General features: G+C 37.5%; 1 protein-coding gene and 1 long non-coding RNA gene across 2 annotated transcripts; one reads left to right on the plus strand and one right to left on the minus strand.

The window, feature by feature from the left end:
* Nucleotides 1–5,117: 5,117 nt before the first annotated feature.
* On the plus strand, nucleotides 5,118–6,905 carry LOC133465274 (uncharacterized). Its single transcript, XR_009784582.1, has 4 exons — nucleotides 5,118–5,190; nucleotides 5,490–5,718; nucleotides 5,780–5,850; nucleotides 6,193–6,905. It is a non-coding gene; the product is annotated as an uncharacterized LOC133465274 (long non-coding RNA).
* A 502-nt stretch (nucleotides 6,906–7,407) lies between these two features.
* On the minus strand, nucleotides 7,408–22,353 carry dhx29 (DEAH (Asp-Glu-Ala-His) box polypeptide 29). The gene is made up of 28 exons (XM_061747885.1): nucleotides 22,039–22,353; nucleotides 20,974–21,047; nucleotides 20,764–20,877; nucleotides 20,159–20,288; nucleotides 19,956–20,092; nucleotides 19,750–19,893; nucleotides 19,265–19,391; nucleotides 19,007–19,162; nucleotides 17,613–17,790; nucleotides 17,420–17,540; nucleotides 16,299–16,691; nucleotides 14,849–15,115; nucleotides 13,865–14,008; nucleotides 13,619–13,795; nucleotides 12,784–12,924; nucleotides 12,554–12,698; nucleotides 11,948–12,068; nucleotides 11,780–11,864; nucleotides 11,620–11,708; nucleotides 10,726–10,854; nucleotides 10,555–10,630; nucleotides 9,316–9,540; nucleotides 9,103–9,239; nucleotides 8,935–9,025; nucleotides 8,462–8,743; nucleotides 8,257–8,388; nucleotides 7,683–7,779; nucleotides 7,408–7,616 (listed from the first exon to the last, which is right to left on the minus strand). The coding sequence occupies exons 1-28, from the start codon at nucleotides 22,220–22,222 to the stop codon at nucleotides 7,561–7,563; spliced, it is 4,152 nt and encodes a 1,383-aa protein (XP_061603869.1). The 5' UTR covers nucleotides 22,223–22,353; the 3' UTR covers nucleotides 7,408–7,560.
* Nucleotides 22,354–22,367: the final 14 nt, after the last annotated feature.

The raw sequence follows: 22,367 nt of genomic DNA on the forward strand, positions 1-22,367 counted from the left end.
GTTTGCACGAGTAACAATACAGGCTAAAAAGGTATTGGAGAATTTATAGGTGTATTCAATATCCGTATGCATGGTAAGGTCCATCTACAAGTACACTTTGTCCTCACTAGAAATTCAATTCAGTGCACTAGTACGACTGTGTGGTACAAGTAAAAATTTTCCAGTACTATCCATCCATCCATTATCTGAGCCGCTTATCCTCACAAGGGTCGAGGGAGCGCTGGAGCCTATCCCAGCTATCATCGGGGGTACACCCTCAACTGGTTGCAGGGCACATAGAAACAAACAATAATTCGCACTCACATTCACACCTACGGGCAATTTAGAGTCTTCAATTAACCTACCATGCATGTTTATGGGATGTGGGAGGAAACCCACGCAGGCACAGGGAGAACATGCAAACTCCACAGATGGGCCCGGTGAACCCCGGTCCTCAGAACTGTGAGGCAGACGCTCTAACCAGACATCCACCGTGCAGTTTTTTCCAGTACTAGTGCCACAATTAAACTTTGAGTAAACTTTTGTGTTGCACTAAGACTACTAGGCCCAACTAGAAGGCATATGTCACACACTAGCAACCACCTTGGATCCTCGTAGTAGCACCAAAATGTCCACTAGTGTTGCCTCACTCGTAACGTATTTGCCTTACTCGTATGCCAAAGTTGTCCAAATATTTTTTTGAGGAGGTTCTTGGTGTAAAAAGTTTGAGAAGTGCATTAGTGTATAGGTGTACCTAATATTGCGGCATGTCAATAATAATGCATGGAACCACATACAAATGATTTTTATTTGAAAATTATGAAAGAAATAAGTATCGGCTGATATTTTGTGGGTATAATAAATAATGTCAGTAGTTCTTTTAAAGGCATTCTGGATGAAAATCCTCTCGCCAGGTTGTAGTGGTTTTTCGGTCACCCGCCCCTGCTTTGGCCAATCCTCATGTTTCGTAGCCGAACCTCCAATCAGGCGTCACGCATCCACGACCGCCAAGGTAGCTCATCCAACAGCTTCTACGTTAGGGTGACACACATTTCCTCTGTACATCCTCTGCAAATCCGCCCGTCACGCCATCATGTACCGCTGGACTTGACCAGGGTCTTGTGCTCCTTGGTCAGGGCCCTCAAGAGGCAGCAGGTCCAGTAGAGCCGGTCACCCATGTGGCGCAGCTCCAGGCTGACGCTGAGGGCGGGAGGGCTGTTTGTCAATGCTGGAATACAATAGGAAATAATTGGAGTCAATACTAGTTCAATAGGAGGGTGGGCAAACTAGTAACAAGTCAGGAGAAACTGCTATAAATACAATAGCCAAAAACATTTAACCCATAAATGCTCATTACATTATAATTAAAACATGATTTAAGTCAAACACTTTAATTCCATAAGAAAATTCTACCTAAATAAAAGATGAATAAAATTTAGTATAAACAAATATGAAGTTAATATACAGCAGATACAAATTCTAAATATATACATATGCAGTATTTGCATATTTTATACAAACACCAGTATATTAATTTGACAAGTCTTCAATGAAAATAAGTCTTTTTCCTACCAAAAAATGTGAAAACAAAATTTTGACCTGCATGGTTATTTATTTACAGTGACAATATATACAATCACACACACACACACACACACATACACACACACACACGCACACACACGCACAAAGTAACATGTAGAGTACTTCTAGAAATAATCAAATCTAAGAAAAAAAAATCTCACAAAATATCTGTTAAAGAAAATAAATGCATTTATACTGTATAAATTATTTTAAATATTTTAGTATATATCCTCAGTGTCCAAGGGGGGGGTGGGAAATAAAAATAAAAAATAAATCGAAAAACACTATATCATATTTAAAATATATATTTATATATTTTGTGCATGATTTGTAAAAATAATTACGCAGTATATAATATATAAATGAATAAAATATAAACAAATGTAGAAAAATATATATATTTATTTACACTGAGTGACGTATTTTATACAGAAAAAATATAATTATATAAAATAATAATGAAAACATAATGGCGATGAAAAGGTTGGTGTAAAAATATACCTTTTATTAAAACATATTAATTATACATACATTTATGTTAACGATACGCGTATTTACTTGTTTTTAGAGTCGAATACACGAACGAGACACACGAATAAATGTCCTGGGTATGAAGAAGAGGACAAACATCCCAAAAGAGTAAACAACACTCACCTTGGCCCGACATATTTATCAACGTGTCTCCGCCGAAACCAACGACGACAATAAAGTTGTACGTGTTCAAGCCTCCGCAATCTGCTCCAAAGTCAACAAGAGAAGCGCGAAGCATAAGCAGCTATACATAGCCGGCGAGTTTATATAGCGGCAATGACGTCACAACACGGAAGAGGACCTCCCAGGTCGTTGCGTGTTGGCTGAATGAGAGGTAGTCCCTTTATGACGTTCGCTTGCATTAGTTGACTGGCAAGCTCAGACACATTCAATATGGCGGCTGCACTTACGTAACGCAGTAAGAGGTGAACTAGTTGATTGAGACATCTATGTACGCAGTATATGTTTATGCCAAGCACCGCCCTTTCCGTTTTGTGTTTACCGGTGGCCTGACCGTATGACGTCAAGGGGGTTTTCGTCTACCTGTTCAGTGTTTTGTTTTTCAAGTCACATGATTCTCAACGTGGTTTACATAATAATTCATATTTCTATGAAGAGAAACATTTTGTAATACAATTTATAAGGTGCAGTCTTGCTAAGTAATGTCTTCAAATATGTAAGATATTTTCATTGCATTAAACTGAGAAGAAAGCTGGTGAACGTCCATCCATCCATTTTCTGAGCCGCTTCTCCTCACTAGGGTCGCGGGCGTGCTGGAGCCTATCCCAGCTGTCATCGGTCAGGAGGCGGGGTACACCCTGAACTGGTTGCCAGCCAATTGCAGGGCACATAGGAACAAACAACCATTCGCACTCACAGTCATGCCTACGGGCAATTTAGAGTCTCCAATTCATGCATGTTTTTGGGATGTGGGAGGAAACCGGAGTGCCCGGAGAAAACCCACGGAGGCGGGGCCGGGGATTGAACCCGGGTCCTCAGAACTGTGAGGCTGACGCTCTAACCAGTCGTCCACCGTGCCACAGCTGGTGAATGTATTAGTGATTTTGGGAGAAGGGGCTGGCAATAAATTACAACAATGTAAATTGTGTAACATATAAGATAATATTTATACAATACTTTATTTGATCCCTGACCATTGCGTTATTGTCCAGTATTTTTATTCATCTATCTATCTATCTATCTATCTATGTATCTGACTATAATACATGTATTTTTCTTATGCAATATATTTTGTTTGATACCTATCCACTAGGGTTCTTTATTTTTGTTTCTATCATGTATGATATTATTCTATTTTTTATAACCTGTCGTACGCAGAGCTTTTTCTAAAATGTTATTTCTCCAGATCAATACATCATCAAAAAAATGATAGCTGATAATAATAATAATAATATCCTCTATTAAAATGTCATCCATTTGGGTCATCCTAAATTCAGGAATTTTCTAATTTAATTTTATTTTATTTTTTTGTCAAAGTGCTTTTTTTTTTTAGGACAGCACAGTTGTATTTAACTTTGCAATACAATACATTTTCAGTTGTTTGTTTACAAACATTTATTTAGGACTTAAAAAACAACTTATGTGCAATACATTTGAATGTATTCATTATTGAAGTAGAGTTTTAACCACTGCTTTGAGAGGTTTCATGTTTTCTTCGCGTGGAAATTATGGCAGCGTTCTGCTTCCAAGACACGTTACCACGACGTCATGTGAAAAGTCTTATTTTCAAACCTTTATGTATAGTCTGGCATCTCCAAAATGAAAGCAAATGAGTGAAATAAGGAGCAATGTTTGCTTCTTCTAACATTTGTCAAATGGAAATTGTGATTAGAACTTCACTTCTGTTATACAAATGTTATAGTGTTTTGTTCTTCAGTTTCATTTTCGAGTGTCGATGACCTGATTTGCATGTGCAGTGTCACTTTGTTATGCAACTTTAAAAAATGTTTTTGGGGAAATGTTGACGAGTGTGTTGACAAGATATTTTGCAATGTCTTCTGGTTCCTTTCGTTGTCTTGTTTATTACCGTTCTTAATCTTTCTTATCAAGAGCAAAACACCGTCCTGTGTTATTATGTTCCATATGTGAGTGCATGTTTTTAATGTCATAAACACATTGAATTTGTGGAGATATATCAATAACATTCCAAATATTCATACATTTAATTCCATTACTCACAATATATACGATAATTTCAATTCTATGAAGTTTCTTCATTTATATTATTTTATCTATAGCTGAATAAATTGGTGAGTGACATTTATTTTTTTTATTTTTTCAAATTAAAAGTTCAGAATTTGGACACAAAGCCACCTAATAATAATAATGAAAAAATAAAATAAAATTAATTAATTTCTAGCTAGTAAATATTTACCAATGTATTGATTAATTTATTTTGATTAGATATTATTTTCTTTTTATTGTATATTATTTAACCTTGATTTTGTACATATGTATATATTTATTTGAATTCAATTATTGAATTCAAATTTTATACAGTTCTGTAAAATTATATGATATTTTATATATATATATATATATATATTGCTAAATAAACTGGGTAGTGGCATTCCTGCAACTTAGTAAAAGAGAAACGTAAAAAGTTTAGGGCACATAGGCATGTAGTAATAAAAATATTAAAGATAATAAAAATAAATTACCTACATCCAAATACTATACCTTGAATATCCTAAAATCTAAATATTTACAGCCAACTAACACTGGTGAAAACATAATATGCCTACTGTACATACTAAGTATCCAACCATTGATTAAAAGATAATTAACTAACTAACTAACTGACTAACTAACTTAGATGAAACAACATTGTTGGTTAAGTACTAGGTTATGTTTTCATCACTGTTGGTTGGTTAGTTTGCTGACATGCAACTAGGTTGTTTTCATTAGACTAACTAACTTTGATGAACACAACATACAGTACTTACATAACAACTGACTAACTAACCAACATCGATGAATACATAAACTACTTCCTGAAAAATGTAGATTATGCTTTCATCAGTTAGTCGGTTAGTTAGTTATCGATAAGTAGCATGTGTTTTCATCTGTCAGTGGGTAAGTATGTAAGTAGTTTATGTTTTCATCATTGTTGTATGTAGCGTATGTTTTCGCAAGTGTTAAATCAATTTTAAAAAACTTACTGACTACCGAACTGACTTCCTGATGCTACTTAGATATGACCAACCAAACAACCAATCAACCTTTTGTGGTAAAACATTTCACACAACAAGAACTTCTTGTCATGTTATGTTCACAGGGAATCCTCCTTTTTTTTTAAAAATAAACAATTAAAAAATAAAAAATGCAGCAACACCATGCGTTCACAGTATTTCATGATTCCGTTTGATTGTCAGACAAGATTTACCGCGCAACGTCGCTGGCCAAACTCAGAGACGACTGGCTGAGGGCACACATCAAGGCCTGTGAGGTGAGCGTGAGAGGGTCTCAACCATCATCGTGACCTCTTCAAGAAAGAAAAAAACCTCAAAAGTGTCCTCGACAGGTCTTTGAGAAGCAGGCCACAGAAACACCATATGGACTCACCTCAGCTTACTCTCCCAGCAGTGTGTCAACTTAGATGAGGTCAGCCAGCATCAATTTTTTAATTATTCAGTATTTAGCAGCATGTATGTGTGTGTTGCAGATGAACAAAGAAGTGAGGAAGTCTCTGGAGAAGTGTGACGTCCAGGAGGATGTGGAATATTTCGTCACTTGGTATGAGCAACGCCAAACTCGGCATTAGCATTAAAGTCATTATTAAAATCCTAATTTAATATTGATTAAAATACACAAATAATATTAAAATATGGTGTCAAATGTATAACTGATCAAACTAATATATATATATCAAATGAAAAAAAAATATGACGATACAAAATGCTAAAATATGTATAGTAAAATTAGCATGGCATTTGTTGTTCCCTCTTGGACACTTCCAACACTCTATTACTGCTTATTTAACTGCGCATTTAAAATAATCTGAATTGTAATATTTAAATGAAATTGAAATGAAAAAAAGAAATGCATTAAAAAAAAAAACATGTTTGTGTATGACAGCTGCCATCTTATATGAGAACTTCTACAGTGGACAGTGGGTCCGTCTCTGCTGCCCTCAGCTGTCATCAGGGGGACTATCCACCTATTACCTCCGCCAAGGACGCTTTCATCATCATTTTTTTTCATATTTTGTAGGTAGCTCCCATCACCTGATCTAACTGATAACATAAGTGGTATTCTAGTACTCATTTCCAATATAAACATGTCCTATAAATATGTCCTTTCAAATACATGTACATGTCTTTGCTATGTTTCAGTTAATGTAGTTTCGCTTCTGAAGGAGTGGACAAGGCAAAGTCCTTTAAGGAGTCTTTCCAGACAAGTAGAACTACTAGAACATCTCAAATGTATTTATGGTTAATCAAAGGCACTTTAAATGGTGGCAAGTGTGCACTGACTCCCATTTGACGAGTTTGAATGTGATTAGTTAATTCTGAACACAGCCAGATCCCAGTACAAAAAGGTGTACACATTTTGCAACCACATTACCCCTGTTTAGAGATAAATAAATAAATAAAGAATTAAATAAATAAATAAGTCATTTGAGTTGTACAGGTTATAGGTCACATAAATGCTGGAAAAAGTTTTTAATTGATTCATCATGGTCTCATTTTTATATATCACAAAAACATAAGCATTTTTAACAGGGGTGTGTAGACTTTTTATATCCACTGTAGCTACTTCCTAAAGATGTGATGGCCTGATGCCCAAACACGTTTGCACATTTAGTGTATGTCAATCAGTCAAAATGGCTGCCATGCAATTATAAAAACAAATACAAAGCCCCAAATTAATATTAATAATAATAATGATAAGAAGAAGAAATCACAACCATAATGGAGCAGTGATGTTTTTTGATGGAACCACAGACTCAGTATTTCTTTTAAAATTATAATGCATTTTAATTGTAGTAAATACAATTTTTAAAATAGTTTTTTAAAATCCAATTTTTTAATTAATGTAGTATGACCCTGGGATTATAATTTAGAAAATATATAATAATTGTGTTTATTATGTTACATTTTTATGGTAATTTTATATTTACAATCAAAATGTAATTTTAAATCCAAATGTAATATAACGAACACAATTAATTATTGTAGATTTTTAAAATTATAATCAATACAATCATATATATATATAGAAAAAAATCTAATTTGTGTTTCAATAATTCATATTTTTTTTAAATGAAATTATTATGGCCCTGGAAAGCCATTGGAATAAAAAAGACTTTATTGCGACAGTGTTAGGCAATGACAATTCCTCTCCTGATGGACATTTTCATAAGAGGATTACTACCATAATTGAAAATCCTTAGTGACCATCAGTTCTTCATTATAGTGTCCACCATTTTGTCATTTGCACACATCATGCAGAGTGCTCCGACTTGATCAGCTCCAAGATGATTTGGATGGTCCTCTCACCTTGACAAATGAAGGAAAAAAAACTTTATTTATATCAATATGACGACGACGGAGGTTTGGTTTTACCTTCTAAATTCATGCGCGGGTTCTCCAGCTTCTTCTCCAGCAACGAGTCTAGCAGCTTCCTCAAGTGTTTGAAGATCACGCCGATGCGCACGGGAGCCTACAAAGCCAATGATCACATAAACTGTAGCAAAACAAATACATTGTTCGGAAAAAATATATATACAATTGCAGTTGGTGTGAATACAGAGAGATGAATACATCACAGCAGACAATACGCTACTAAGGCGTGGCTCCAATTAGATGCTGAGTAAAAACTGATTTTCTTTCAATGCTGTGAACATTTTCGTTTTTATGAGCAGTGTGAGCAGGGCTTTGTACGCAGGTTTGTACATTGCTGTGTAAAAGTCCAACTAGCAGTTAATTAGCTATCTTACGTTAGTCTTGTTTTGAGTAGAAAACAATCCAAAAGTTCAGCTAGCAGCTAGTTAGCCTAGGCTAGCTTAAGTTAGAGTCCCATTTTAACTGGAAAACTGTCAAAAACCTACCAAGCAGCAAGTTAGGCAAGTCTAGCTTACGTTGAAGTCTAGTTGTGCTTTTTTGAAAAAAAGTAAAAATGTCCAGAAGCGGAAGTTACCTGGAAGTGCATCCATCCGTCCAGCGTGATGAGGCGTTCCCTGTGCTGAATGTCGATGTCGCCTCCAAAGAGCAGCATGGGGAAGGGAGATATGAGAGTGGTGTCTCGCAGGTAGATCTTAGTGTATTTCACCTGGTGACAAATTAAAAATCCTTAATATTATTTTAATGAATCATATAACATTCAACGAGGTGCGACATCAGACCTTCTCTTGGTAGAGCAGCCAGCCGTGCGTCTGCAGGTTGCGGTTGACGGACGACGGGTGCACCTGCGCTCGGCCCTGCGGCGTCTCCGCAGAACACGCCACTCGCTCCAGCGCGTCCACCGAGGCGACGCACAGCATGCGCGCCACGCTGTCGTATAGGCCCGCCGTCAGCGCCGCCCCCAGCAGCGACACCGGCGGCTTGGACGCTGCGGGGGGCCGGGGCGCGCTCGACGAGCAGAAGCCCGCCTGCTCCATCATCTTCATCAGCTCCTGCTTCACGTCCTGCATTGGAAAGACTTTATTAGGGATTAGTTTTTCACAAGCACGAATCATTTCTGATTAACCATAAATATTCAATTTAAGTGTAATACTAATTACAATAATATTGATTCAGACTGTACTGCGAGCACTGTACACTGAGAGCTGTTCCTAATTAGCTACGGCAGTGAGTTTATGTCGCGCGTGCGTCTTACCTCAATAGTGGCAAGTGCTGCGCGGTTGAGGAAGTGTTTCCGGCAAAAGGACATTTCTGCTTTCTGTCCTTCCTTTTGGGAATTTTTCCAGCTAAAACATGAAATAACGTTATTCCTCACTTATTCCCCATATCATTCCAAGATGCTAAAACGGAGGCCCGTCCATACCCGAGATATGCGTTGTAGATGGTCATGTGGTCAGAGTTGGCCAATGCGAGCGCAGCTTTGGCCAGATTGGCTTCCTCCTTCCTGTTCATAGGCGTGGAGAAGGGAGACTTCTCCGTGATGGCCGCCGCGATGGTCGCCTGGAAACGTGACATCGACGCTTACTAACACTGCGAACGTCGGCCATGATGAAAACACGCCAAATGTCGGTCGTACGATTGGTTCCAGGCAGCCAAGGATGGCGCCGTAGATGAGCATCTTGCCGATTTTGACATTGACGGGCAGGTTGGCCAGGTGTTGGCCCAGCGGGGTGAGCAGGTGGTGGCCGAGCTGACAAGCGCCGATCTTCCGCAGCAGGTTGACGGCGTTCATCACAGACTGAGGCTGCGGGGCGTCCAGTGCGCCGCTCAGGAACTCTTCCGGGGAGCCGTACTCGCATTTCTAACAAAGACAAATATTAAAACCGCCGTAAGATTCTACAGCGTCTCAAGCGTTTCAGTATGTTCAATGGGATTTTCCATGTTAAATTTTAATTGTTGCAATTCAAAATGCACAAAAAAGATCATTTAAATTGGCTTTTTCAAAGAAATGTATATATTTTTTGGGACACATTATAAAACTATATGGTTGGAAAATACCATTTTTTTATTTATTTTTTTAACATTTCTTTCATTATTTAATATATTTTCTCTACCTACTGTAAAAAAAGATCACTGTATATATTGTGGTTTTATTTTATTTGATTAGTTACTTTTTTAAATTTAATATAGAAACGTTTTTACACTTAAAAAATGTGGCAGAGTAAGGTGTTGATTATTTTTTTATTTTACATTGACATTATTTTTTTGTGATTTAATATACAGTATATGTTCTTTACAGATGAAAAAAATAGGGAAGGATAGAGTTTTTGTATTATTATTATCTTTCTTTATTTGTATGGTAATTGTTTAATATGTATTGTATATATTTATTTTTTCAAATTCTAATAAAATACAGTAGTTTATTTTTGTATACATTTTTCTATTTTATTAATATATTTAATAAAGTTTTACTAATTATAAAAATGGGGGAGGGTATTGTATTTTTATTTCAAATGTTTAACTTTTTATTCATATATATTTTCTTTTACATTGCTTTTTGTTTTATTACATTTGTAATCATTTTGTTAGGTACCAAGATAAAAAAAATGTGAGGAAAATAAAATTGGAGATTCGTGTTTAAAAAAAAATTCATATACACCTTTTTACTTTGTAATATTCCTATGTATAATAATTATTGTTTTCTATATTATTCTTATTTTTGATATAGAGGTTTGTGCAGACTTTTGTCTAGTCTGTGGTTGACTGATAAGAGAGAAAAGAGAGAAGTCCACTCTCATATCAGTAGGGGACATAACGTTCCTTTTTCATCACTTCCTCACAACAGACCTTGGCTAAGGTAACCATTTTGTCGTACCATAATGTGAAGACAGAGCTCCTCCAGAGGCACGCGAAGTATCTCTGGAATGGAGTAGTCCATAAACGCATCAAATCTAAGGAGAAACATATACAGAGAAAGAAAAAAAATATATATCATAAAGCGATCATATTAAGAGATTTTGCATTCCCATGTGTTTATAATGATTACCTGTACTTTGGGTAGAGTCTGAAGCAGAAGCCGTTCCGGACGCGTCCTGCTCTGCCTTGCCTCTGAAGAGCGCTGGCTTTGGACACAAATGTCTCCACCAGGGAGCTCATCTGGCTGCTTTCATGATACCTGAACGCCACATGGTTACGTTACACACATTGTACTCCAGTCATGTTCAATGGGATTTTATATGTTCCATTTAAATTGCTGCAATTCTAACTGCATGTTAAAAGAAAAAAAAAAAAAAAAGAAAAAAAAAAAAAATCACGACAGATTTATTTTTGCCCATTATTAAAAAGATGATAGGGTAAGGTATTGTACTGATGTATTTTATCAATAATTGTAATTACATTTTTGCTCATTATAAAAAAATTATTTGGTTAAGGTATTTTCTTTTTTTGTATTTATATGTTTTTGCAATGTAATGTTTGCCCATTCGAAAAAATATGGGTAATGTATTGTTTTTAATTTAATAAATAGTATTTGCCCATTGAAAACATAGGGACAAGGTAGGGTATTGCGTTATTAGTTCATATCAATTCGACTTTTTTGATTTTTTATTATATAGTATAGAATTTAATAAATATTTTTACCATTACAGAAAATACGGCAAGGTAAGGTGTTGTTTATTTTAATTTTAAAAAAATTAATTGCATTTTTAAAAGCATAGGATTATAAATTATAAAAGGCATCATATATTTTTTCTTTTATTAGTTTTATATATATTTTATATATGTTGTAATTAATGTAATATTTTTTACTCCTAAAAAGTTATATTCTATTCTATTGTATCTATTTATTTTACTGTATTGTTACTTTTAAATGAATCAAATACTGGATTAGAGTACTACACCCATTTCAAACAGAACTACGAAGAACACGCGTTTCCCTTACTTGTTCTCCTTGGTTTTGCCCGTGTCGATGACAAACACAACGTCAGGAATGGTCACACCCGTCTCCGCGATGTTGGTGGACAGCACAATCTAAAAAGGAAAGAAGACAGGATGAGATCTAGTGCTCCTCTTTTAAAATCTTTATTTCCAAGGTACAGTACCTTCCTGACCCCAGCCGTGGGCACCGTGAAGGCCGCAGCCTGCTCCTTCGACGACAGCATGGAGTGCAAAGCGACGATCCTGTACCTTTAGGAGACACGCTGCATTTCAAGCATTCAATCAACTGTAGTTTAGATTTTTATTAAACTGCACCCGTGTGCTGACATCACCTGTGTTTATCCTTGAAGCGCTTGTCTGACGACAGCAGGTCGAACAGCTGCTGGATGTGAGCCAGACCGGGTAGAAACACCAGAACAGCGCCATCCACTGCTGTGAATTGCCGAGCTTTATCTGGAAGCATTCAAAAAATACAAAATATATATATATTTTTTTAAATCAATAAACGATTTACTTTGTTCATTCATTATAAAGAAAAGGTAGAAAAAAGTTTCATTTATTTTCCGTTTTATAATTAAAAAAGGTGGCACGGTAATCGACTGACTAGCACATCTGCCTCACACTTCTGAGTAACCGGGTTCAAATCCGGCCTCGCCTGTGTGGAGTTTGCATGTTCTCCCCGGGCTTGCGTGGGTTTTCTCCGGGTACTCATCCCCATGAGCGGTACAGAAAATGGAGGGATGGATAATTTTAAAAAATTGTGAGCATTTGTGCATTATTTAGTGGGAAATTAAGGAAAATACACACAAAAAAAAGCTTTTTAAAAAGTTTATATAAATGGGAAAAAAAGTTCTCAACAGCATTTTTTGTATTTTTTCTCAGTATAATATGGCTAAACGGACACCTAATACTGTGGCCGTTATACATTTGTGTGGTACCGAGGTAGCTGATGAGCTCCACCAGCAGGTCCATGTTGATCTTGTTGGGGTTCATGTACTGCAGCACCTGGCGAGTCCTGCTGCTGAAGTGGTCCAGGTCGGGACCTAAATCCCAGCCTGCCGACGAGTCCCTCACGATCACCTCCTGAGAATCAACCCAAACCAAGATGGACATTGTCGGTTGACAAACCGAGATATTGTCACTGGAGGATGGTGGACGTTTATTGTACCTGGTGCTGTAACGTCTTTCCGCCTTTTTGCGTGATGGCGACGCTCACTTCCTCTTCGTCTTCCAGGACTTTCTGGCAGTATTCTGAATCCTTCTCCAGGACGTAGCCAGTCTCCTCCACGATGTCCTCTAGATGGAACACCTGAAAGCATAAGTAACATGTTCCTAACTGTCATACAAGTGGGAAAAGAAGCTAACTGTTTTCAAATAAAACTTACAGCAAGTAGGGCTGCCAAGGATTAATCAAATAACAATAATAACAATAACATAATAATTCGATTACATTAAAAGCTTGCAGCAAAATCTCTGCCACGAAGCTTCGCAGGGACCTGTTTTCTATGGTTATGATCACGGCTGCAGCTAACGATTTTAATAATCGATTAATTTGTCGATTATTTTTTCGATTATTGGATGAATCGGATGTTTTAAAAAAACTATGAAATTTCATCCCTTTTTCAAAAAAAAAAAAGGATTTTTTTTGACAACGTAGAAAATGCACAAACAGATGGATTAATGATTCAGTTACTGGTTTGGTCAGAAAAACACACAAAAATGTTGATAATTGTTTTCCAAAGTAAAAGATGTTTGGAAATATCTTATTTTGATGCAACCCAAAGAGAATAATTAATCTTTACTGTTGAAAGGCTGACATTCTGATGATTTTAACAATTTGAAGTTAAACAAGGTCTTTAAATGATTAATCGAATGTCAAAAAACGTCATTAGTTAATGTGATAATCAATTAGTTGTTGATTAATCGATTAATTGTTGCACCTGTAGTTGTCATTCATCCCAGTGTTTGCCCATCACTTGTCCCCCATAATGGACTCTGCTCACCTCCACCGGGAAGGTCCGTCCAGGGATGCTGAGCACGGGGCAGCGGTTGAAGTAGTTTGAGAACTTGTGGCAGTCGGCGGTGGCGCTCATAAGGATCAGCTGCAGGTCTGCCCGCCTGGAGACCACCTCCTTCAAGATGGTGAGCAGGAAGTCCGACTGGACGCTGCGCTCGTGCACCTGCGTACAATCGCCGTCGCTCATTTGTAATGACCTTGGAAAGTTTTTGCCGAGGCGTGTTTCCGGTACCTCGTCCACAATGATGTGCGTCAGGGCGCTGAGATGTCGGTCATGCTGGAGCTTCCGGAGCAGAACTCCGGTGGTGCAGTACAACAAGCGAGTCCACTCGCCCGACTGGTTCTCCATCCTGATCTGGTAGCCGCACAGCGAGGACTGTGACGACGACGTGACGAAAAAAAGAGTGTTGTGAAGGTAGGCAGCACGGTGGTTAGTGGTTTAGCACGTTTGCCTCACAGTTCTGAGGTTGGGTGTTCAAATCTTGGCTCCTTGCATGTTCTCTAAAATTGCCCTTAGGTATGAATTTTACTGTGAATGCTTCTTTGTCTATTTAGTAAAAAATCTGGAAATTTTAGCTACATCTTTTTGCTTGACATTTTGTTAAAGAAAATGTTTGGTTCACATTTACTTGATTTTTTTTTCCAATTGAGTTAAAATGCTCCTGCAATTTTAAGTTGCAAACATTAAAATGTTCTTGACATTTCAGTTGAAAAAAATGTTTAAAATCCTGAAATTATAGTTTCTTTTGTTGCATTTTGAAATTTTTATGAAACCCTTTCTGAAACTTGACTTCAGATTTTCTTGAAATTTTTTGAGAAATCATTTGACTTACATTTTCTTGAAATTTTAATGGAACTTTTCTTGAAACTGAAAAATAAAAATCTTGCTTCTTTAAATTTCAGTTATAAAAATGCATATTCTTGAAATTCAGTGAAAACGTCTTTTGAAATTTTAATTCAAATTTGTATTGACCATTAATGTCACATGTTCATTAAAAGTTTGTCAAAACAATTCTTGAAATTCTACTTCAAAAGTTTCTTGAAATTGTAGTTTAAATTTTCCTAAAACTTAAATTCAAAATGGCTTGAAATTTTACTTCAAATTTTACTCAACGTTTTACAAAGAAAGTATCCGTTCCAGCGTCAAATTGTCGTAACATTCCTAACCGCTGTCCAAATGTAAAAAGAAGCCAACTGCCTGGGAGGGAGCGTTCACCTTTGAGCCCGGCCCATCCTGGCAGCCGAGCTCCTGGCTGACTCTGCAGGCCAGACTCATGGCGGAGATCCGTCGGGGCTGCGTGACGACGATGTCGCAGGCTCGGGCCGCCTCGCCTCCGAGCAGCAGCTCGTCCAGGAGGAACTGTGGGATCTGCGTGCTCTTGCCGCTGCCCGTCTCGCCGGCCACCACCACCACACGGTGGCGCCGCAGGGCCTCCAGGACCTGCTGCCGGTGCTGGAAGACGGGCAGCTGCTCTCGTTCCGCCTAGAAGGACACACACTCTGATTTAAAAAGTAAAACTAAAATCCCAAAGTGCATAGTAAAAGTCAAATCTAAAAAAATGTCATGTATAATGCCTGTGTTGCCACACAGATAAAAACATCCTTTTTTTTAGGTGACAAGAAAAAAACACTGTATAATAATTACAATAAAATTATAGTTTCGGTATTTATATTTTTGGACATGTTATAAAAATATACATCTCTATATATAGAGTCTTGGTTTCATTTTCTTGTAGTTGAAAATAAAGTTGCATTATTTACTTTATTCTTTTCCTTTTAAAAAATCTTATATTGAAATATTCCTTTAAAATATTATTTTATAAGTTGATTATTGTATTATAGATTATGTTATAATAATGTTGTATTGTATTTTATTATTATAATATTTCATTTATAAACTATTGCTACTATTTAGATTTTGTTATTAAATTCCATTATTTTTGTGTTTTATTATTTCATCAGTGCATTGTTTCATGTTGTAAGAGTATGTACTTCTGTGGCAGAAAGCACACATCTTTGTTATTTTTATTTTTATTATATTTTATTTGTTTACCTATTATAATCATTGTATATCTTCAAGCATTTGTATTTTTGATTTTAAGTAGTTATCATATTTATTGTTTATCAATTATTTTATTGTCAATTTTTAAAACATGTTTTAAAACCTAATTGTATTCTTTAGCTTTTAACTCAGCATGAGATTGCACAATTCTATTGTTTTTAACACTGCTATTAATTTATTGTTTTAATTGTCTTAGGTTTAACTGTATTTATGTTTGATTTTTACATCATGTATAGCACTTTGTGTGCAGCTGGGGTTGTTTTTTAAGTGGTCTGTAAATAAACTTAAATGATGTATACAGGTATATAGATATTTTTTACTATATTACTACCAGAAAACCAATAGCACTCTGGTAGAAAAAAATTTGGCATTGCATATATACAAATGAAGGTAGAAAGCAATTCTTTTTTGGTCAGAAAAGCCTACTACAACGTGAATTTTATGTGCAACCACAATACCTCATATACGTATTTTTAATTACCCTCTCGAAAAGATTTGTTTTTTTCCAATTGAGGTTTACAGGTTATAGGTCACAGTCACCCAACACATTTTTTTATATAACAAAAATCTGTCATTTTACATCCACTTTAGCTGCGTGTCTTACCAGGAGTCTCTGAGCCAGAGGGGACGTCCTGAGCTTCTTGAGGAGTTCTCTGGACATCCGCAGAGCTCCTTCCTGCTCCCTCTCGCCTCCTCGTCCCTCCATCTTGACCTCCACAGCCCCTCCTCCTTTCTCCACAATATCAAGGGCGGCCAGGTTCTCCCAGGAGTCCTCCGCTTCCTCCTCCGCAGCGGCGTCAAGCCGCTTCGGTCCGTCGGATTGGGAGTCCGGTCCGTGGTTGTGCTGTTGCTGCTTGAGGCGGGTCAGGAGTCGAGCGATGAACTGGTCTCGGGGCTTGTTGACGGCGCTGCGCGTCTCTTCCTGGTGCTGCTGCTCGCCGTCCCGCCACTCGAGCCAAACGTCCCGGTAGGTTGACGGGAGGAGCTGGTGCACTGACTAAGGATACAATTATATAAATAAAAATACATTGAAATTAAATGAAGTCATTTTCATGTTTGTCATCAGCCCTCATGCTTCATTTTTGCTTTTTAACACTTTATTTTTCCACAGACAGGTGGGCAGATTAAATTTCAATGCCCAAAAAACTATTCAATTCTTTTCGCTAGGTAACATTAACTTATTTTATGTTATGCCTACAACATATATTTATATACATTTTTTTAAAATTTCTAATTCTAATGATTATAAAAATATAACAGTAAAATAAAACAACATTACACATATATAATTCGAACATTTATTTATTATGTTAATATTTACACATGTCCGGACATGTCAGGAAAGCAATTTGTGTGTACTAATTTTTAAAAAAGTGCGCTACATTAATTATACAAATATTTGTAAACAAATATTTGTATACTTAATATATTAGCATTATTTATTTTATCTACATTAACTTAAAATATTTGTATTATTGATTTATTTAGTTTTTTTCCCCCCTATTCATGGAAAGCATGCAGATTTAACTGCGAGTGTTTTTTTTAAAAATCATGTTTGTTTTTCCTTTACTGTAAACGTCTTGAATTTCAATCTTACGTGCATGACAATATAAAGTAAGCATATTTTGCCAAGAGTACCTCTGCCGCATTCATTCATTCGATTGTAGACAGGAATTTGCTCAGAGTGTAGTTGAGCGCCACCTGGTGGTGAACACCATACAATACCTGTCCTTTCACCAGGTTGTAGAGTGCCAGGGTGGCTCCCAGATGCTGAGCCTGCATGCCGTCCTCGGTCAGGATGGTCGGACAAACTTCCAAGACGTCCTCCGTCCTCTGAACGCGCACCCTAAATACAATGAAAAAATGTCAATAGAACACCATCAACACCAACGATGAGACCAACAAAAGCGTCACTTACTTGCACCTCCAGTATCTGCCCGCAGCCACCTTGTGGAAAGCCGGCGGCGGACTCTTGGGAAGGTTTTTACGCACCCAGTCTATGAGGAACTGTTTAGGGGATTTTCCTGTCCAACTACGTGCCGTGTAGTCAAAGTTTCGAATGTCCTTTGGCTCGTTCTTCTTCTTCTGCTGCATGACTGCGAGGGCACATGCAAGAACATGGTCGTAGAGTGGACTGTAGTTTGACATTTCATCAAGTATTCCATGCATATGAATATTACAATTCATTAGTTTAATAGCATAATTGTCTAAGACATTTTTATCACACTGTCACAATGCCAATAAAAAAAAATACTCATGTGCTTACTAATTTATTTATTAATTTTGTTTATGTTGATTTCGATATCAGTAATCCAGGTCATAGTGTTCCACAAAAGTTGAATCGAGGCAACAGGACTCTTCCTTTTGCTGAATTTGTTGCGTTTTCCCTTGTTTTGCAAAATTGTTCAAAAATGACGTTGGCAATTATGCTATTTGGCTCAGGAAAGACAAATTCAATTGTAAAGAAACAAGACATTCGATAATAATACAATTGTTTAATTGTTAGTTATTATTTGTATAATTATAGTCCTTTATTAAGTTTAATAATAGTATTTGTGCAAAATTATGCATTTTAATATTCATTAAAAGTTACATTTACATGCATTAAGTAATAATACATTTGTATGATTCTTATTTACTACATTCTTTTTACATTTATTTTATTTGTTCATTATGAAAAATTCTGTTACATCATTGCTGACACATTTGCTATTATCATTCATAACTACGATTCCTGAATTAATGAGCAGATGTAACTAAAAATACATGTATTTTCAAATGATTATTGAATGTACTATTCATTTATTATATAATATAGATAGTAATTATCACAATCAACTTTGTATTATCTAAAAACATAAAAAAATATTATAATAATGTTATTATACAATATAAAACGATTAAATTACATAAATGAAAATTAATACATTAATACAGAAAATATGGCATTTTCTGTTATGATAAAATTACATTCAATTCATGTAAATTTAATACAAATAAATACATACATCTAAAATATTTCAATAAAATTAGCATAAGTAATATGATAATAATACTGTAATAATAGCAGCAAAAGTAGCTAACAAGATTAATAGATTAATAGGTAATAATATCATAATAGTAAAAGAAATAATAATAATAAATAAACATAAAATATAAATTAAGAAATCAATAAAGATTCCGATTAACGGCACGCCTTATTTTTAGATTTCTGGGTAAAATGCTGAAACCCTTCACCAGCCCCCACCCAAAATATATCAACAAACAAACAGAAAAGAAGCATGTGTGTATATGTTTGTTTGTGAGCTGTACCTTTCTCTGTCGGGGCTTCTTTTTCCGTCCTTTCAAACAAGTTGAACCCGAATTCTTCTTTGTGCTCGTTGACAGATGGCGGCTTCTCCTTTTGGTGTGCCTCCACCACTTTAATAGCCGGATTGAAGATTGGGTGTGACTCTAGTGGCTTCATTTCTAACGTTTTGGTGAAAAGCCAGAAAGTTGTTTTTTTAAACAATGTAATGTGCACAAAATAACGAGATAAAAGCACGGAAAAACAAGAACAAGTATAAGGACCTTGCTGTATGACGCGTATTCTGTCTTGTGCCATCCGCTGAGCCGACTTGTCACCTTTGGTTTTGGCCGCCATCGCCATTTCTTTGGCGTCGTAAAGTTGAGCTGTCAGGATCAAATACCTGTCGTTCTGCAATTCAAATATCAATAAATGTAGTTCAAACTTCAATTTGTTCAATATGTAAAGACAGCCGAAAAACAATTATAGCTTCCTAATATTAAATCAATGAAAACTTGTCATTTTGTCATATTCCTAATGAGTACAAGGGCCACACTGAAAAGAACAACAGAATAATACCATTGAAATAAGTCACAATCACCACGTGAAATACTAACAACCCCCCCCGCCCCCTCAGAACAAAGTGGCAATTTTCACAATAATAAAATCGTTCAATAAGTATTTAAAGAAAAAAAGCAGAGATGAATTTGTCATGAGAAGAAACAATTTAAATTTACAAGAAGGTTGATGTGACTTTCATTTTGCTTACTGGATCAAACTTTTCCTCCAATTCCGGGTTGCGTTGCGACGTTTTCTTTCCTTCTTCCTCCGCTTCCTCCTCTTCACCGCTGCTCTGCTCAGCGTACCTTAAGATCCAGTCCTTCATGCGTGCGTCATCATCCTTTACGGACGCCTGGAAAACACGCACGGTTTGGATATGCGGTAGGACTTCTTCCCGTCTTTACAACCGCACACCTTGTTGGTGTCTTCGAAAGTGGGCGTTTTGGGTGGCTCGGGGCTCGTGTGTCGAGGCCGGACAGGAGGCTGGAACTTGGGCCTGCTCCTCTGGCTCTCCTCCTGCATCTGCTGGCTGAAACCTTCAGGCAGCTCCTCTGCGAATTCAACGCGTTACGTGGAGCATCTTAAAGGATGACTGCAGGACATATGCGTAAGGTTACCATCTCGAAGGTTCAGGCAGAGCCAGTCGAGGGCAGAGTGAAGATCGCCGCCGTAGAGCACGCTGCTCTTCATGGCCTCCTCGATGTGCTCCCGCTTGAAGTTGAACTTCTGAAGGGCCGTGTACAGATCCTGCCCACAAAAGGCAGAGGAATGTTCTGGGAAAAACACGTCACTGCCGTCGCACACAGCCTCAAACTACCTGACGTCCTGTGGCAGTTTCTGGCATGTGCCTTATGCGTAGCCGCGCAGGGCGGCATTGTTGAGACACGGCTTTCTGTTATATAATTGGACGACATGGTAATCATTGCCATTTGTATGGGGAAATATGGAAACCCCCTTATGGAGGTGACCTCTGTAGAAGAGATGCAGTCAGTGAACACGTTACTGAGTGAATGTGAACCTCAAGGCTGAATCGTGAACTGAATGTTACTAAATGAGGGGTAACTTATTATTCCACTTAAGAATGTTCAAATGCTACTTCAAACGTTGACTGCGCAGTTATTAAAGGTTCTATATGGCCCAGGCTTGACTCTGGAACTCATTCAATTACTTTTTGTTTTTTTTCTGGGGGAGAAAAAAAATGTGTGATTGTGTTCAGCCTCACCAAAAGTTTCTTGTTGGTGAGTCTTCCCGACACGGGCCCTTTGTCGCCGATCTCCTGCCGGAAGTCATTGATCACCTTTATGATCTTCTTCTCCAGGTCGGCTTGGATGGAAACCTGTGGTAGACGCATGCCCCCCAACGCACACAACTTTTAAGAAGAGGTGCATTTAGCAGACATCACCAAACGCAACTAACTAGTAATCCCACTTACTTTCAGGATGGATTTGTCAGACACGCCGCCTGTGTCCACCTGGGTCGTGTTGGCCAGACTGTAGGTCTTCGGGGCTACGAATGATGCCATTTTGAAACAGTCATTTCCATTATAGTGCAGGTGGGGGGACTTGAGTCACACGACTTGACTTGAGTGAGATTTCAGTCTCTAATTTTAGGACTTGCTTGGCTACATGACTTGATAAGTCTGGCCTTTTTACAAGACAGGGGGCCGTTGTTTTTGTTTTTGAAAGAGAGTTATTTTGTAGAGTAAGGCTTGCAAACCTGGCAACCCAACAGTATGCAGAGACCACTTCATGAAGTAACCATCATGGACGGGAATTCGAACATGAACAATTTGGATTCAAGCATTATGTTGTTGTTATTTTATAAAATCAGGGGACAAAACAATGGCAGCATACAAGGTTTGCAACTCAAAGGTAAGCGACACAACAACTGCCACATCTAACTTCATCCTGCATTATAAAACCCACCAAGGCAGGTAAGACATGTTAACGTCATAGTTGAGCTCACCGATTGCTGGCCAAACATCAACTAAGTTTCATGTAGGTTATGCATTTCATTGGGAATACAACAAAGTAACGCAATACAGAGAGAGACTCATTGGGGACCATGAAAAAGAAAATTGTCTCAGTGCAGCTAACGACACTGAGTGCAAAGTGGCTAATGTGCAAAAATATTTTTGTGACAGAGCAAAATTGATTGACTTCACTTACATGCGGTAACTAACCAATTCATCAAAAAATAGGGACATAAACTATTCATCATTATTATTCCAGCTTGCAGTGGGGTAAAGATACATCACGCATCCTACGTGGGACTTTTTCTAATATTGTGACACTTTGCGGAGCTAAATAAGGTTGCCAATGTATTAGAAACCGAACTTTCAACAACAGTTCTTGTATTGCAGAATATGCAGGTGTACCTAATGTCGTGTCCGGTGAGTCTATGCCCACCATTGGGTTGTAGGCTATTACGGAAACACATATTAAAGGACAAAAGCATCTTGCAGTTTGCAAATAGACGTGAGGATGTTCGCTATCACCTTTAGGCTTGTTGTCTTTAGCTGCTTTACTCAGCTTGCTGCTCCCCGGTTGCTTCTTCGGTTCGTCCGCCACACCGTTCGCGGCTGAGGGAGCACAAGCACGGCCTGATGCCGCCGCAGCTCCCGCCGGTCCCGCGGTGGCGGCGACCGCCGGCGGCGTGGATTTCTTCTTCTTACCACCCATTCAGGCAACCCCCAAAAGCAAAAGAAGCCAGTGTGTGTGCCTGTGCGAGAACAACAAACCACGCTACAATCGCAGTCAGGTCGTGTGTGAGTTGCGTGACGTTTTCTTTTTTTTTTTTTTTTTTTTTCTTTCTTGCCACTCGGCC

The sequence above is a fragment of the Phyllopteryx taeniolatus genome, chromosome 15 (genome assembly GCF_024500385.1).
Source record: "Phyllopteryx taeniolatus isolate TA_2022b chromosome 15, UOR_Ptae_1.2, whole genome shotgun sequence".
NCBI lineage: Eukaryota > Metazoa > Chordata > Actinopteri > Syngnathiformes > Syngnathidae > Phyllopteryx > Phyllopteryx taeniolatus.